This window comes from Drosophila grimshawi, unplaced genomic scaffold (assembly GCF_018153295.1).
Source record: "Drosophila grimshawi isolate 15287-2541.00 unplaced genomic scaffold, ASM1815329v1 contig_1377, whole genome shotgun sequence".
Taxonomy (NCBI): Eukaryota; Metazoa; Arthropoda; class Insecta; order Diptera; family Drosophilidae; genus Drosophila; species Drosophila grimshawi.
The window spans coordinates 25,840,208-25,858,042 of NW_025062900.1; the positions used below are offsets into that span (position 1 = coordinate 25,840,208).

At 33.9% G+C, this 17,835-nt stretch overlaps 3 protein-coding genes across 5 annotated transcripts; 2 read left to right on the plus strand and 1 right to left on the minus strand.

Annotated features, from left to right (window-relative positions):
* The first annotated feature begins 5,350 nt into the window (after window positions 1-5,350).
* On the plus strand, window positions 5,351-10,967 carry LOC116805686 (G-protein coupled receptor Mth2). Its single transcript, XM_032739277.2, has 8 exons — window positions 5,351-5,447; window positions 5,509-6,412; window positions 7,511-7,695; window positions 8,461-8,716; window positions 8,785-8,863; window positions 9,938-10,116; window positions 10,178-10,564; window positions 10,764-10,967. The coding sequence occupies exons 1-8, from the start codon at window positions 5,427-5,429 to the stop codon at window positions 10,901-10,903; spliced, it is 2,151 nt and encodes a 716-aa protein (XP_032595168.2). The 5' UTR covers window positions 5,351-5,426; the 3' UTR covers window positions 10,904-10,967.
* A 711-nt stretch (window positions 10,968-11,678) lies between these two features.
* LOC6566956 (tyrosine-protein kinase transmembrane receptor Ror) lies at window positions 11,679-14,822 on the plus strand. 2 transcript variants are annotated; one of them, XM_032739347.1, is made up of 8 exons: window positions 11,679-11,828; window positions 12,343-12,495; window positions 12,556-13,149; window positions 13,234-13,447; window positions 13,511-13,718; window positions 13,833-14,280; window positions 14,343-14,475; window positions 14,542-14,822. In XM_032739347.1, exons 1-8 carry the CDS (start codon window positions 11,728-11,730, stop codon window positions 14,755-14,757), a joined length of 2,067 nt encoding a protein of 688 aa, XP_032595238.1. In that variant the 5' UTR covers window positions 11,679-11,727; the 3' UTR covers window positions 14,758-14,822. The 2 variants fall into 2 exon arrangements, with proteins under 2 accessions (XP_032595238.1, XP_032595239.1); XM_032739348.1 differs by having other exon boundaries at window positions 11,680-11,828; window positions 12,426-12,495.
* A 197-nt stretch (window positions 14,823-15,019) lies between these two features.
* Window positions 15,020-17,808, minus strand: LOC6566957 (protein argonaute-3). 2 transcript variants are annotated; one of them, XM_032739610.2, is made up of 6 exons: window positions 16,666-17,803; window positions 16,325-16,508; window positions 16,105-16,261; window positions 15,905-16,037; window positions 15,493-15,741; window positions 15,020-15,340 (listed from the first exon to the last, which is right to left on the minus strand). In XM_032739610.2, exons 1-6 carry the CDS (start codon window positions 17,755-17,757, stop codon window positions 15,254-15,256), a joined length of 1,902 nt encoding a protein of 633 aa, XP_032595501.1. In that variant the 5' UTR covers window positions 17,758-17,803; the 3' UTR covers window positions 15,020-15,253. The 2 variants fall into 2 exon arrangements, with proteins under 2 accessions (XP_032595501.1, XP_032595502.1); XM_032739611.2 differs by lacking the exons at window positions 15,020-15,340; window positions 15,493-15,741; window positions 15,905-16,037 and having other exon boundaries at window positions 16,202-16,281; window positions 16,666-17,808.
* Window positions 17,809-17,835: the final 27 nt, after the last annotated feature.

Sequence of the window (17,835 nt, forward strand, 5' to 3'; positions counted from 1 at the left end):
TCAATCTGCAACGATTATTCTTTCGATATTTTTATTCAGTCAGCTTAAGGTCTCTTACACTATAGGTTTTACTAAATAGTTTGACGTAGAAGTTTCATGCAACATATGCATTGACACATTTCAATAATACAAATTATACATATATATTATATTGTTAATAAATGTGTACACTAAATATATTTTTACAATTTTGTATTTATTTATATCAATGTGCTTTTGGTGGCTTTTGCCGAAAAGTTTGAAAAAATAAATACAAGTTGTCAATAGTCAGATTAATTTGGATGGAGAAATGTAAATTAAATGAGCGAGCCTATGATTTGTCGCTTTTTAAAAGACAGATCCGAAAGTAGCAAGTCGAAGTAAAGATTTCCATCATATAGAATTTAATTACATTTTCACTAAACTAACGAATGACTTTTTGTTTAGAGACCAAAAATAAAATAAGTACGCGAAATAGCCAGTCCTTGACAGTTTATTCTTTGCCTGCTCATACTGATTGCATGAGAGTCCGCTGTACGTGATACGTGTGAATGCGAAGGAGATAGTCGGTCAATTGTTCCAGAAAAGCAAAATATCTTTCTTATCGACCGACCTCCACAATGTATAGTTTACGACTACCAAAATTTGTATCATAAAAATGAGAAACGCACCCTGAGATCCTAATCAAATGACCCATCAAATTATACATATAGTTTCAACTTGGGTTCTGCTTTATCTCATTCCAGACAGGCATAATCCTTAAATTTTGGGTTCGTTTCTATTTTAGGCTACAGCTTGGCCTCCTAATTGAAGTGGAATGTCGATTACAAGGTCTAAATTCAAGAGAAGTCATCCCGTCATTTGTTTTCGAAAGTTATCGATCGAGAATCATGAACCTTATTTATTAGTAACTGCTTCAATTCATCACTCATGCCTTTGTCCTAATACTTCCCTTCTATCAAGTGTTTCGGTTAACTTCTGAGATGTATGGAAGGTCTATGAGGATAAAGTTTCAATAATTGTCTCGACTTAACTCCAGATCGGCAAAGATACCCATCTTTGTCTGCGTTTAAGCGTCTTTAAAACAGAATTTGCTATCTAGTATTCAATTAAGAATACACAAATCATACCATTATAGCCTGAGGATTGCTTTTCGCAGGAAAAGATAAATTGAGGAATGCCTCTTCATATTCCATATCGACTAAACTCAGACAATGTACAGGCAAATTCTACTCATCAGCAGTACTAAACACCACTTAGGCACCAATCGCAAGGATGGCCTAGACTTAGACTGGAGAGAATGCTTCTTGACAATCTATATGCCAGATGCAAAGTAATGGACCGTAATTACTCACAGTAATATATTACTGTATGCTACAAGCCAATCCACACTCTTAGCTCCGGTGGAACCAGTTGAGTAGGCGCTGGAAGTAATTGCGGTCCATATCAAAGGTAAGAGTGACAAACATCCGCGACCAACATCCTCAAATAATAGTCGCCTTAAATGCCTATCGGAGGTGAACTTTGATTCCCATCAGGTCGCCGTTGGAAGAAACTGGCAGTAGTTGCAGTAGTTCGAGGCTTCGTCGGATTAGATTGGATTTATGGTTTTATCAGCTCGTATTTTGATGCAGATCAAAAATATATGCAAAGGCGTACGAAGGATATCGGTGATATCCTTTTGTGTACTTATTTACTTATTGTGTTATTGAATTGTGGTTTCTTTGCAATCCTGTTATGTTCCGACCCTTAGGAGATAACTCAGAAATCTCTCTAGAAAAAACTCTTTGACGGTGCTATCGATAGCACAAAGCTTATGTGTTTTGTGGGTTTTGTTTTCAAACTACCAAACAATTATTTGACGCTTCGCTTATGGGACTGCTACATCACAAAAATAATTTATTCTTTATTTTTGGTATTAAATAACAATATTTTAATTGAGATTTTATAAAACGGAAATCTTTTAGCTTTATAAAATATATAATATTATAAAATGCAAAAAGTATATAACAATATTGATATTGTTTCAAGCATTGCTTTCGTTTTTTATTTGATTATCCCTATATTCCGACAGTGTGCATAAACGTAATTTTTCTTAATCACTTGTATATGTTGAGAATGGAAAGTTAGAATATATATTCGTACGGAATAGAGATAATCTCTCTAATATTAAATGTTAGCCGTAGGGACCCCATATACTACTTACTCCATCCATTTTAACCAAAGAGGTCTAATAGCATTCCTGAGCACATATGACTGTAAATAAATAAAACAATGAAATGAATAAAAGGGATAAATCCCACAATCTAAGGAGCACACAGTAGTAGTAGCAGATTGTGATTTGAAATATCGATCACTTACAATGATAACATCAACTTTAAGTAAAAATACATTATGTAACCCTTGCAGCTTTACAAATTTAACAGATTGTACTAATAAAATAAATTAAGCTTTATTTAATATATAAATGACTAAAAAACATTGTAAATAGTACAAGTAAGTTACGTATAACATGTTTGTTCTCATTTCAACAGGCACATATAATATAATTGAAGCAAACTTAACAAATACTTAAAACTTCAGCTCTTATCAAAACAAAATGTCATCTCCAAAAACATCGCCAAATAATCCATCACCACCCTCTTCACCACCTAAATCGCCTAATCCAAGTCCACTGTCTTCGCCTGGGGGCACAAAAGCTCCATTGAAAACATCTTCAAGTCGGTCTTCAACACCCATTGTGGATGCAATGCCATATATTAATCGCATCAATACAAGTCGTATAAAATTCGGGGCTCCCGTTGCTTGTTGCCTTGGAGTTTGTAAATCCGAGCCGAGCTTGTTGTATACATCAAATGGCTCTTCACCACGAGAATTTCCATATTCGAACGTAGAGGCGACAGCAATTGCCGGCAGAGCAATTGAAAAAATTAATGTTTGCAATGATATTCGCATTTTTACACAATTAATAATACCGGTTTTTATTTAATAAGGAACCAACAACGAGCTCTGCTGTTGACAAAATGCGTTACTAAATTACTTATGCATGTTCAACTCAACTTTCTCTTATGGGAATTTTTTGAGATGTTTGCTTTCCAATTCTCTGGAAAATTTCTCTTATAGTATCAATATGCATTACAGGGTTTGTACACTCAGAACACGAACTATTGTATAATAAATACATACGCATGCACACACACACACATTTATATTTTATATTCATTTGTATAATATAATTTTTAATTGCATGCTTTACCCGTCTCAGAGCCAATTACACCACGGAGTTTATGTCTTTTTTATGTTTATTTCCGAGCCAATTATGGGACGGCAAAGCGAAAAAAAGTTATCTGTCTGATTTGCTATGTGATTATCTCTTTTCTTGTGTTTCCAAGAAAGACACGTTAGCGCAGGTAGCTTCTTGTTTGTGCGATTCGTTTAATTTAGATTTGAGAGAGCGTAATGCAAAAACACAGTATTTTTGTACGAAAAAATCAAAATTCGAATCAAAATTTCTGATTTCTGTCCGTTGCCACCAAAGTGTAAAGAATATAAAACCATATTGTACTGTTACATGTTTGTTTTATATTATCTTGGCTGATTTGCACAAAAAGAATTAGGCATACTAAAAAAATAAACAATGAAGAATGCTATATTCAAAAGCTACCAACTAGAAGATACCCAAGACACAGGTGTAAATACATAAGTTAAATATATAATTATAAAAATATAATTTGCTACTGGCTCGACCTGGAGTTGATTAGTGTAATTATTGAACTATAATCTTTATGTTTTGGAAATAAAGAATTTAATATAGTGTTACAACTTAATTATTTTTCTGACAACATATATATTTCTACTAAATTGGAGTTTCGACAGATACTGGAACTTTTAATCGATTTTAGGGAAATGGGAAGAGTTATCGATCCATTTAAATATATCGATTACCTGCGCACATATAGTACTGGGCTTGCTCAATCGACTCAGCTGTTTCTCTGCTTGTTATTCACATAAAATTCGTCAGTCAACTTGGTATAAGTAGGTGGTATTAATTTACCTATATACTCTCATTTTTACCATATGCAATGTTTCCCGAGGACTTTTCGAATGGCAATTTTCTAAAACTTACGATTAAATTAAAATATTAAGGCATAAATTAGTTATAGTTATACTTACTTGCTAAACGGCCCTCGTATGTTTCAAGGCATTCCATACATACCTTCCACATTTGTACTCATGCAACAATAGGTACATTTGTACTGAAAGCGTAATGTACAGCGTACATATGTATCATTATATAAGTCATTTTGTAAGGACATACATTTACGCTTGTACAAATGTATGTACACAGACATATGCACATGTGCAGATACATACATTTATTTTTCTCATATTAAACTAGAGTGTTACAAAGAGGGGGCAACTTAACCTAATTTGAACTTGACAATTATCTATCACGTTTTGGGAAATCACTCTAGGGAATAACGTAATAGCACATATAGAACGACTTCATTACGCCATTGTTTATCCATTTTTAATGCGTTCAGTCAACAAGTCAAAAATTGTTTCATTCGAGTTTACAGGTTAAAACTGTTCATCATATAGAAAATTTACTATCACAGTGGAGATAATTAAATTGGTTTGGTTTCAATAAATAAATAAAATGTAATAGTTTAATGGTTAAAAATCATCTAAAAGTAAGGCAAACATATTTAAATAGCTTCAGAATAGAATTTGAACGCACTTCTTTCTTTTATATATTAGTGTGGGAAATAATATCAATCCTATTTTATATATGATTAAATTGCAAATATCTCAATGTAAAATTATTAATATTCTCTTATTATTAATTTGAAAGACTGGAAAACTACATGAAACCATGCTGCCATTGTCAGAGAATTTCATGCAATTAGCTTTTACCTAACTAGAGTGTTATTTCATCAATCACCCCATGCGAAACTTCTTGCCCAGGCCAGCGAAATACCGCTTGCCCTGCCCTGGCCCTGTGTAAATGCGAATTAGCGACATCATATTTGTGTAACTACTTTTGGTTGGATAAGTCATGCAGCGAAAATTACTTATGGGTCAGAACTAAGTGCTATTGGGAGGGGGCACACACACACAGACACACACACACACACATTCGTTCAAATACATTCAAACGTTCGATTATATTGATAGGTATACAAACGTAAACACTTAAAGACGTAAACATTAAACATATATATATTTATATCTATATATAAATATAATGTGTATATTTAGGTAAGTGTATGTGTATATAGACACATTCGTGAAAACAAATTTATTTATCTTTATGTGTGTATGGATCGCTATCCATTTTATGCAGCAGTCGTAAGGAAACATGCCTCAGTTAGACTCTGGAACGCCATTTATCAATACGTATTTTCATATTGCGCGGTATCAATCGGAAGATAAGCCACCTTCTTATGATTAAAAACGACATACATGTAACTATAGTTTTGTAAAAAAAAATATTAGTACGGCAAATACAAATTGTGATTATTTCAGATGAGTGCATCGTTTGTTTTTATGTGTTTAATTTTCAGTTATGTTATTACAAATATCAGTTCAGTTGAAATATGCTGCAGTCCACAGGCGACATTATACCGGATCCGTGAGTCAAATAGCTCAATTGGCTTCGAATGTACCCCCCTTCAAAATGGGCCAAGTAAAGTAGACCGACCGGAGAATATGGACGTAGTACGTCCACAAGGATATAACTTGGAAAGAAATAATACAAATACAGAGCTACAACAATGTGCGCGAACTATCCATTCAAATATATCACTATATACTGAAATATCTGTGCTTGATGTGCCACAAAAATCATGCCTTGTTATTATGGACAGCCGTCTCATTGTTTTAGCATGTGGATCCAGCAACACCGAAGAAAATATATTGCAAGGCATTGGAATAATTAATAAATGCTGCCCCCACGGTTATACATATGTTTCGGAGTTGAACAAGTGCTTTTCACGGGAACCCGATTTCAATTTATACTCTCACATTTTCAACAAACCAATGATTTTTGTTGATGACGCATTTGTGTGCCCCAGCAACAAAGTTCTAGTTGAATATGTCGCGACGGCGGAAACAATCAGCTTAAAAGATAGCCAGCTTACTTTAAAAGACACTCGCAAATCATTTACAAAAAGTCAATATTGCATTGAAGCAATCGAAATAAACAAAAACAAAAGTAAACCAAAAAATGAAAATACTCAGAAATTTATAATTCACACATGCCAAAATCTTAAAATATGCAATGCCCTGGCATGCGTCCGTAGGTGTTGCGCCGATGGCGAATTCTATTCGAAAAAAAATATGACAACAGCTTGTCGAAGAGATGAAAACGACTTTAAATTTCGGAGTTTTGAAAGCATGAGTATCAGCGGAAATTTTACAAAGCCCTCTGGTAAGTACGAATCTATACTCATTTTTGTTAGTTTCAATTTGAATTTGATCTTTTATTTAACTTGGAAGAGAAATAAATAAATTCGATACGCATTAAAATATTGAAATATTTATTTACTTTTTGTCAAACAATATAAAGTCATCTTGACCTTAGCAGCTGGTTTTATCAGTTTTTTAAAGAACATTTCCGCTTAAGATTACAAACATTCCCAGACAGAAATCCACCTGTTCATATCTAAATCCAATTATTTATTTATTAAACTGACTGATTGCTTATATAGGAGCTAAATTGATTATTTGCCAAAAGATTTAGAAGAATAATTTGTGAGCAATATGTGTGTTTGGTTAAAATTTTTAAATAACAAAAACGTTCTCATTCAAGAGCCAAAACTTTTCCCGTAGAAAAAGCTTTTCGACCAAGGATTGTTTTTCTGCAATGATATAGATAATTTTTCTGGTATAGAAACTTTCTAGCGAACTTTGAGACAATAAGCCTCCAATCTCAAATTTACATTTTCCAAACGATTTTAGACACTCTATTTCCTTGCTCCTGCGGGCACATAAGATGTTTTGATTTAGTGGTAGATAAGTAGATAATTAGGTAGATAAGTACTATAACGCTCTATTTGAAAGTATTGATCGAAAACGAGCACTTTCTCTAAAGTTAATTTGAACGCTGTAATGTATACCTCTTTATACTCCTTTGTAAACCTTTTTTTTAAGTTCAGTTCCTACAAACCCTATACCATCAGCCCCGAATGAGTGAGTGGTCTCTGATTTTGGTATGCCGATTGTAAATAATTTTTCTGGGCTCTTCCAGAAGGCGTGTCTTTCCTTCAAATATTGTTGTTTCTATTTGATAAAATGTAACTTCTCAGTATTTAGGAAGCGTTAGAAACAATTTAAACAATATTCAATGGCAAACTTGAAAAACCCTAACATTCTTTTATGTTGATGTGTGTACATATGATACATTGGAATAGCTTCGACTAAGGCAGTATACTCTATAGTCAACAAACTGCCACGCGCAAAATCAGGAAATGCCTAATAACATATTAACAAAATTAAAGAAAAAGGTATTTCTTATTGTCAATTTCAGAATTTGGAATATTAACCGGATTAGAATGCCCAAAATTTCGCTTAGACCCGGACTCATTTCCTGACGAATCGCATGTAATAAGTTCAACCAACGGATCGCTGTTTATAACAAGCACGGAAAAAATGTACTCAAATAGCCAATACTGCATCGAAAAAATCAGAAATACATCATACGCTGATCAAAAGGTAAATTTGTACATTTTACTTACCAAGTAAGAGTGCTCTAGTGAGGAGGAGATACTCAGTACCCGACCTAGAATCGGTATTAAATGCATTCGTAATTATGTACAGTCGTACTGAAAAAGACTCGCACAATGCATTTTTGAATATCTTATGAATTTACTGTCCGTTGCCAATGAAAATCGGATGGTCTCTTTGATGCGAAGAATCAAGAAAATTATCGGTTACCATATTAATAAGCATTACAGTCCATATAAAAAGCAACCTTTTTCGTCGTCGTCAACTCTTTTATCAATTTCTCAAGGCAGTAGTTCATCCGCCTGGATGAATGCTAGGAATGCTGTCAATGGACGGACTCTCTCAATATTATCATCCTCAACAATGCCAGTGATGAGACGTGAAAGCTTTTGTCGCGATCCAGATTTGCTTCCTAAGAGGCAGGAACTAGACCGGGTTTGACCAAACTTTAAACTCCTGGCCAAATATTATAACAATCTTGACGCAACCTCGCGAACAATGCCACATTGTTCAATCCTGATATTACTATCAAACCTCTGGGTCTCGTAAGTTTCCTTAACGGGGGTAGTTCATTGTTCATTTTCAAACCAGGACGAACGTACTATTAATTGGTATCAGATTCGATTTGTTTGTGTGGCGACTATTGTAGACAAATCAACGGGGTATCTTCTAATCGAACACACGCGGCTAGAGTACAATTACTTGTTACCAATAATTTTGAAATTATTAAAAATTCATTTCTTTTCAGAACAGTTTTACACATTTGTATGCTTTGATTCTAAAGTTTTGGGCAATGATCGCATACGATTCAAAATGTATCCCGTTGGTCTTCTGATATCATGTTGTTTTTATATAATTACACTTGTGGTGTATACATCAATTGAAAAATTGCGTAATCTTCCGGGAAAAATTCTAATATGTTTGATAAGCAGTCTCCTCTTTGCCTACCTCGGAATCGCATTAGGGCAATTAATGCCAACATCGAACAATGACATATGCTTTATCTCAGGTAAGAGAAATTTCAGTGTGTTTTTTATGAGAAGCACAATTAATAGAATTTAACCTTCATTTTTATAGGTTTTCTTGTTTACTTTTTCCTAATGGCCGCATTTTCTTGGATGAATATTACATGTTTCGACATTTGGAAGACATTTGGGTAAGAAGAAATTTTGTTGACATGACATGACATTTTGACTGACCCATAAGCAACATGGTCAGCATTAATACCAATACTAGTTTTAGTTGATCTGCGGGTGTGCGTAAAAGCCCTTATGCTCATAAAATTACCAAAATTTATTACCTGTGGGTGTGGCATAAGAGGTTCTCCCTAATCTTCATTCTGACCCTTTTAGTGGCGGTGTGAGAGAAGTATAATTATTTATTACTTTTGGGTATCGGGCGACTGGAACTTTAGGTGTGTAGAAGGGGAAACGCAGCTGAATTAACTCTTCTACGTTTTTATACTCTGGAACCGTATGAATCACTTATTGATATTAACGATAAACGAAAATCCATAAAGCAGCTGGAGTCACCAAACTCCTTATTTAAGGAAAAAATAATGAAATATTGTATCTCCTCGCTCAGTCCTGCTTCCAAAATATGCAAAGTCGATAAAGCGTTGCGGGAAATCGAAATCGATTTCCTATCTAAAGTAACACAACTGGAAAGGTAGATTGCTAGATCGGTAAGAATATTTTCGACCACGCTCTTTTCTACACAATTTTATAGCTGTGCCCTATTGATAGGTAGATTCTAATAATCCCAGCCGAAGATTGCTATGTTCGGCTCAGTAAAAATAAATTCGACCACCACAAATCGCAGAAACCTATTGCTTTAAAACTGTTTTAGCTAGAGTCACAAAATATAATATTTACCTAAATAACGCGCTTTTCAATGATCGAGGTACGCCTCATCATTATCAGCGGATATTAAATTGATATCAGAGTATTCGGCAGTCAGTTATGCCCGACTGCAATTATTAGCTTAATTTGATTTTCTTTGGTAATCCAACTATGGCGCAGTTATTTAAAATGTCCAATGATAATATGATTGCCAAGGTTTTGTAGATAAAGTCACCTAAATTGTAAGCTAGATTAATGATTTTATAGGTTGAGCCAAAAATTCCCCAACCACAAACTCTAAAAGCAATCAATTGGAATTCATTTCAAATGCATAAAGTTATTAGAATCTTTTTGTTTTTATTAATTTTGTTTATAATTTGCTTTAACAGATCAACCGAATCATCGAATTTACAAAGGAGGGAACAGCGAAAACGATTCTTGTGGTACTCTCTATATGGCTGGGGAATGCCAACGGTTTTAACAACAATAACTGCATCATTAAGCAAATCCACGATCTTAAGTGATTCTATCCGACCTGTATTTGGAAATGGCCGATGCTGGTTTACCTGTATGTTGAATCGTATATATTTTGTTACTGTCTTATTTATACTCCGTAATTAATATTGCAGATGACACAATTGGGTTTGCCAGTTTAATATTTTTTTCTGGACCGCTGGGAATACTCTTTGTCGTTAACCTTTTGCTGTTCTTGTTAACGTTGAAATACTGCAACAAAGTTAAACGTGAAATATTCAGGATGCAGAGTTCGAATGCTGAAAAACATACATTGAGAAGCCGGTTTTTTATAGACAAAACCAGATTCATCATGAATACAAAATTGTGCTTTGTAATGGGAATCACATGGCTCTTTGAAATTGCCAGCATTTTCTTTTATGATCACAAAAAGAACTTTTTTTGGTCAATTAGCGATTCATTCAATGTTCTGCTGGGCGTATTTGTATTTATTATTTTTGTTTTTAAAAGACGTGTATGGAAGGAGATCATGATCAAATTAGGTAAGTACATTTTGTATATAAAACTAAAACGATTTTTCTGTGTATGTATGTATATGTCTATGTAAGCTATTCCATCAAGTGTTAAGCTATTATTACGGTACTGTGGCTAGCTCTTTATATATCATGCTAGCATCCCCAGTAATTTCCATTTGTTCTGGGAATATTCCCATTAATTGAATTATGTTACATTTTTTATTAGGTTTTCAGTCAAAGAACGACGTGCGAAGAAATGGAAATGCAACACGCCTAACACAATCAACATTCGTAACACAAAGTATACACATGAAGAAGCTTGACGAAGTTGGCGGTAATACTCCCATCCTACGAAGAACCTCTTAGACGCTTAAGAAACCATATTTATAAAAAGAGAAAATAATTATAAATTAATGTTATATTATTTATACAGAATTCAATAAAATGAAACAATGTCAGTCAAAACTTTGTAGTATATTATAAATTATTTATAAATGTTTGATTACTTTTTAGCTCCGCCAAAGCCGGCTCAGATTCTTCTAGCCAAGGACCTACATCCTTAACTTTAGAGAATCTCTATTCCTGTGTCCATCCCTCATTCTTTGATCTAAGATAAAATTATGAAACAAGAATAATAGTTGCTATAAAGATATGCTTTTACGCTTCCCTAAAATACCAACTCCAATTCTTTCTTCACTTTACGACTCGAGTATGCAACCGTGCTCGTTAACCAACGATCATTAAGCAAGATGAACAGCTGATCACGATCGAATACTGAGAATGGAAACAACGAGCAAATCGATCAACTGAGCAATTAGCACTGAGAGCCTCAGTTTTTGATCTGTACTCAAACAATATAGAAATCATAATTTATTTTTTAACTACGCATGAAAATAATTACAAATTAAAATCAACTGTGGAGAGTTGACATGGTTTCTAAACAAAAATATGGGCACACTTTATTCTTATACCAAGGGGGTGGAATGCTGAAAGGTCCTGCGCATAACACATGTACATATCTACACACATACATACATGGATTTATTTTGAACTCGTGAAAATGAAAAGCAAACAAACATCTGTACTAAAATTTACATAAAATCGAGATTGATATTTAACACATAAAAATATCGAACTCGACGATTATCTACTTTAAAAGCTTACAAATATATTCAAAAAGTGTTGCAAAAATGAATTTTCATTGTCAATGCGTCCTGGTTCATTATATCGTGCTTATAGCCTTAAAAGACATTTATGTGTGGTCTCAAAACATGACATATGAAAACAATGGGTATGTGAACAAGAATACATGTGGACATAAATATATTCAAATCGATTCTTCAAATATATTTAATGCAATATCAATCAACGAAATTGTTATAATTTGCCATTTTTGTAACCACATTAGATTGCTTGGTGATAACCTGAATTTCTCTAGTGAAATTCAGTAGAACGTAGAAAATTCATAAGGAAACAAGAGTATTAATTTACGTACATATATACAATGTGTAGATATATTTGCATGTAAATGTAAAGGTTCAATTCATAAAACCGGCCGGTAAAATATTTTGTCTGCTAAGGAAAAAACATTGAAACAATTTTGTTGCGACTGTAAAAAATTAAAAAGAAATTGTTTATTTTTTAGAGGGGAATATGTAAGAAAGTGAAAGCAATTTAATTTTGTAATTAGAAATGTAAATTAAAGCTTTAATCAAAAATATTTATTGTCTACTTTGACAACATCTCGTTATAAGCTTTAAAATTTCTCATCAATATTGGAAATTTCACAATATTCATTCTTAAAGATTTCATCAATCATCTGGAATATGTCAACTGTATACCGGAACGATTTGTCAAGACTTTTTGAAAAATGCTCACGTTTTTATAGATCCAAATGTGACCATTAATGACTTAGAGGAACGATTAAAAGCCGCATATGGAGTGATCAAGGAATCAAAGTAAGTATTTTTAACATTGTCATTAAGAGATGGTCGCTTAAGTTATGATTACATTTTTAGGGATATGAATTCAAATTGTCGAAAATATGCGTTACCGAGCCTATGCTTCAGTGCACTGCCGATTTGTAGAACTCCCGAACGGACTAATTTACTGTATTTTGCCAATGTCGCTATGATAACCAACAAATACAATGGAAATAGTACGCGAAAAAGAAGATTCGTTTCAAAAGACACAAAGACTATGCATCTGTTTCATAAAAAAAAATCAGTTTACTTTAACGATGTATTCACCACGGATGTATCAAGCAAATATCCACCGACCAGAGAGTCTGAAAATTTAAAACGCATTTGTCGTGAAGAATGTGAGCTATTGGAAAATGAGCTTTGCCAAAAGGAATACGCCATTGCGAAAAGGCATCCTGTAATTGGTTTGGTCGGAGTTGAGGATTGCGAAAAAATTCCACAGCACAAGGATTGCTCAACATTAGGCATAACAATTGAGGTAGATGAAACCGAAGACTGTTATTGGGAAGATGGCTCAAGTTACAGAGGAGTTCAGAACGTCAGTTCATCGGGAAAATCATGCTTAAGATGGTCTTGGTTAATGAAGGAAATTTCCGACTTTCCAGAACTTATCGGACAGAATTATTGCAGGTATGTAAGTTAAGTTGTTGATTATTTGTGAGACGTTTACAAAAAATTCCTCGTTAATCAATGATTATATTGTCAAAATTCCAGAAACCCAGGAAGCGCTGAGAAGAGCCCATGGTGTTTTGTTGATGACAGATCATTAGATCGAAACATCGAGCCTTGCGGCATTCCCAAATGTGTAGACAAAATCTGGCTAAGCATTATTTCCATATTAGGATTGACGGCTTTATTTGTCATTGTCATATTTTTGATGGTTCTGTTTAGAAGAAAAAGTTCTCGTGGCATGAAAAATATACAAAATGTATGTGTACTGAGTTGCTTGCGGAAAAAATATGAATTATAAATTCTTTTATTTGAATTTCAGATAAACACACCGAATGCTGGAAATAATATATATGGAAATTCACAATCAAACACAAACCAAGATGCCGGCGGTAGAGTGATATTGAATAGTTCCATGGAACATGTGGGCATGCCATCTAAAAATATTGAAAAAAATGGACTACTAAGAATACCACACTTTACATTACAAGATGTAGAATTCTTTGAAGAATTAGGCGAAGGAGCATTTGGTATGGAAAATTTCTTTACTAATAAGTAACAGAGATATCTTTAAAAAAAAAGTTAATATATAAAAACATATATCATACATAATTCTGTCGCTTTTTAATTTTTCTTTTTTATAGGCAAGGTGTATAAGGGACAACTAACACAAACAAATAAGAAAGTTGTAAATGTCGCCATCAAGGCTTTAAAAGAAAATGCATCTGTGAAAACCCAACAAGATTTCAGACGTGAGATCGAACTAATATCAGACCTCAAGCACCAAAACATTGTTTGCATACTGGGAGTTATTTTAAACAAGGAGCCATTTTGTATGCTTTTCGAATATATGGCTAATGGTGACTTACATGAGTTTCTAATCTCAAACTCGCCGGTTGAGAAGAAATCATTGCTACAATTGGAATTTCTGCAAATAGCAATGCAGATCAGTGAAGGAATGGAGTACTTATCAGGACATCACTATGTTCATCGTGATTTAGCAGCGCGAAACTGTTTGGTCAACGAAGGGTTAATTGTGAAAATTTCCGATTTCGGATTGTCGAGGGATATATACAGTTCCGACTATTATAGGTAAGTGTTGAATAAAATACGTGAGTAGATTTAATTAAAACGTTTCTAATTATTATTTATAGAGTCCAATCGAAATCTTTACTTCCTGTTCGCTGGATGCCCTCCGAGTCCATACTTTATGGAAAATTTACCACTGAAAGTGATATTTGGTCATTTGGAGTTGTCCTTTGGGAAATCTATAGTTATGGCATGCAGGTATATCTGACAATTCTAGTACATAATACTGTCTATATCAATCTATTCACATTTTATGCCTTACAGCCGTACTATGGATACAGCAATCCGGAGGTGATACATCTAATAAGATCCCGCCAATTACTCTCCTGTCCAGAAAATTGTCCAACTGCGGTGTATTCATTAATGATTGAATGTTGGCATGAGCAAGCCGTGAAGCGTCCCACATTTGCAGATATATCACATAGATTAAAGACTTGGTATGAAGGCCATATTAAAATCAGCAATCAAACTCCTAAATAATCATAGAAGCATATATAACACGTACATACTTGTATAAGAAATAAATAATAATTTCAACTATTTTATTAGTTTAAATGGTTTCTGATACCAACTATCTGTAAAAACTGCTTTAAATTCCATATCAAATGATACTTTTGTAATCAACAGATACTGACAATTTTAAGCAAAATATTGGGCATGAGTACTATTAACTTTATACAATATTTTATAAATTCATAGACAATATATTTATTGTCAAACAAAATTAATATAATTTTCGTACACTTGACTCATTAATGGGTAATAAAGTGTTTTTTTTTTTTAAATTAGATATCTGAAAAATTAACAGTAATTTGTTGATTAAACTTAAATGAATTGAGTTTCACATTCTGAAACACAACCCATTTAAGTTTCACTTTCTGAAACACATCCCATTTAAGTTTAAAGAAAAAATTACTGTTAATTAATTAAAGAGATGGCTTAAGTGAATATACTTAAATAACGAAAATGATTGTTATTATAAATAAAAAAGTTTCTCCGACAGATTATTTGCAGTATCACGCTGAACGCTTTGACCAATCAAGTAAGCCATCTTATGAGCGTACTGAAAGAAAAGAAAGAAAATAGAAACTTAGCATAACCAACCAAAAATTGTTTAGTGACTAAAGCCGAATTTATACTTCTATTATTTTAGTTATGTACTAATTCTTTGGACTAATCTATTTACGAGTAACTAGGGAAAAGCAATAAGCTTACCATGCAACATGCAGGGACCCGTATTGTCCCTGGCCAATTGTAATACATATAACATAGTTTATAACTTAGTTTTTGTATGATGTCGGGACCATAATTTGAGTCGTCCCGCAGAACAACGAAATGGGTTGGCGTAACACTGCCTTGGAGAACCATTTGTGAAACCAAGAAGAAATCATACATTTGAGATCTGGTGATGTCCTTATCAACGACTGTTCCCGGCAATGGATTTTCATAATTATTGTTCTTTTCCTATAATTGTTAAATGGAATTATTTAGGTGTCATTTAACATGAATAAAATCCAGATAGAGTGATCGAAAGAACCTCGATAAAACAAAGAGATCACTGAAGAATAAACCATGTTTGATGGATGGTTATGCGATAAGGTATTTACTGAACTACTGAAAAACTTACCAAAAAGTATCGAGTATTGATACGCTTTTGAACTACAATAAACGTTATTTTCACGCTTTTCTGGCTTACTGACTCGAACTGCGGAATTTCATAATGGGCACATAAGTTTAACTGGCCATCGCCAACACCGTCTCTGAAAACAAATGCACAACAATGTTTGTTTAAATAATAAATACTTTTTATTGAACTTTGACTTATACCTGTAAATTATAACACTGTCTGGGAAGTAACCATTGCGTCTCTTATAACACTCTAGGGCGGATTCGAAGGATGAAGTGAGTCCATTCACAAGCTCTTCCTTTTTGGTTTGGATAACAGCTTTACTAAACCAATGGGTGTATGTTGAGTTAAGCGAGGCTACAAATGCTTCAAAAAAACTTAATTTTTAATAGCTTAAAGATCAAAAAACCTTCAACTTACCAGCTACAGAATGGCTCTTTTGAGATGGATCGTGATACGAGTCGATTCCACAGATCATCACATTTTTAAACGGAATTTTAACTGTCCACAGAGATCCGCCCATTTTACAGTTCATTTGCAAAATTATCTTTTGCACAATTGATCGATTTCTAGTTTCATTGGATAAAGTCCTTGAGTTGATCACCTATAAATAATAATTACAATCTTAAAGTATACAACAAAATTTCGCGAATTAAGAATATGCCATACTTAACGTGAAAAACTTGTTTTTCTTGTATTCTATATAGGACTACAGAGTTAGGTGTGATACCAAAAATGTATATGTTTAATTAATTAATTACCTGGGATGCAACCGGTCTTTCTGCGCAGCAAATTTTTTTGATAGCGGAGTATCTGTCATCGCGTCTACTAGAACATATGCAGACGACTATTTGGGTATGTGTAGAAATGTTGCGACGCAGAGCACCCACATAGGCATCGACACGGTCCTGGTCCAAGGATACTATGCTGGGTGTACAATAGCTCATTCCAAATGATTTACAACATCGCTCCATATTATTTAATAAGGCATTAGCAGTTCGTACATCACTTTTTGGATGTATCAAAATCCAGTTCTTGAGATGTACGACTTCAAGCATTTCATTTTTCAAGGCATCGTTGCTAAAATCTGCCCTTTGCCCAGCTGAAATGTTTCTCTTTGCAAAATAGATTTGTTCCGGATCTATATGTCGACCAACTATTTGATCCTGAATTTTTATGAGCGATATGCCCCAGTTTTTCAGGATCTCTTTCGCAGCGGCGTTTTCATTTATATTTCTAAAATACTTATCCAGAGCCAGCATCCGCTGATTTGGCGAGACCCTGGTGAATGTTGCTATCTCACGCATTAGTTTCTTATCCGAGCGAATTTCATCGTGCAGACCGGTGAGGTTGCAAAGTTCTGGAATTAAACAAAACTGAATGCTTTCTGCCTCTGAATTTTCATTTCCCCTTGATTTTTTAAAGCTAATTAATAGGGGTTGTTTGCCATCTCTGATGTTAATGTTGTGGTGATTTTTGTAATATTCCACATAACTGTAAGAACCTGCTCTGGTTTCAAATACCGAATGTGGATTATCGGAGAAACATATATCATCAATTCTGTACGTGCGATTATTATATCGTGTTATAACTATGCTTCCAATTAAATGCTTCTTAGCCATGTCTTGGTAATTGGACTTGTTGTATTGATAGATCTCGATGAGCATATCCAATACAGTTTTTTGGCACAGCAAACGATGAGACACATCGCAGCAGAGCATCAAACCTCCGTCGTATTCATCGACAGCCGTTACGTAACCAGGCCAAACCTCTAACTTTGCCGTGGGAATCATTTTCGGACAAGAGGGATCGAAATGCTTTCGATCGAATTTCACAAAATTTAGGGTTTTCATGACCCGATCAAATAAAATATTGTACAAATGAATACAATTCTTATGGCATTCTTTTTTTTTTAGTAGTACTCGGATCTC

Excerpts from the sequence above, each read along its gene's own strand:
- LOC116805686 (XM_032739277.2), top strand. The coding sequence starts at position 5,427 with ATGATTAAAAACGACATACAT. Across the intron at positions 5,448-5,508 it reads TGATTAAAAACGACATACAT|ATGAGTGCATCGTTTGTTTT; the intron begins GTAACTATAGTT and ends TGATTATTTCAG. Across the intron at positions 8,864-9,937 it reads GACATTTGGAAGACATTTGG|ATCAACCGAATCATCGAATT; the intron begins GTAAGAAGAAAT and ends TTGCTTTAACAG.
- LOC6566956 (XM_032739347.1), top strand. The coding sequence starts at position 11,728 with ATGAATTTTCATTGTCAATGCGTCCTGGTTCATTATATCGTGCTTATA. Across the intron at positions 11,829-12,342 it reads ATGACATATGAAAACAATGG|ATTTCATCAATCATCTGGAA; the intron begins GTATGTGAACAA and ends TCATTCTTAAAG. Across the intron at positions 14,476-14,541 it reads TCTATAGTTATGGCATGCAG|CCGTACTATGGATACAGCAA; the intron begins GTATATCTGACA and ends TATGCCTTACAG.
- LOC6566957 (XM_032739610.2), bottom strand. The coding sequence starts at position 17,757 with ATGAAAACCCTAAATTTTGTGAAATTCGATCGAAAGCATTTCGATCCC. Across the intron at positions 15,742-15,904 it reads TCAATACTCGATACTTTTTG|GAAAAGAACAATAATTATGA; the intron begins GTAAGTTTTTCA and ends TAACAATTATAG. Across the intron at positions 15,341-15,492 it reads GGGTCCCTGCATGTTGCATG|TACGCTCATAAGATGGCTTA; the intron begins GTAAGCTTATTG and ends CTTTTCTTTCAG.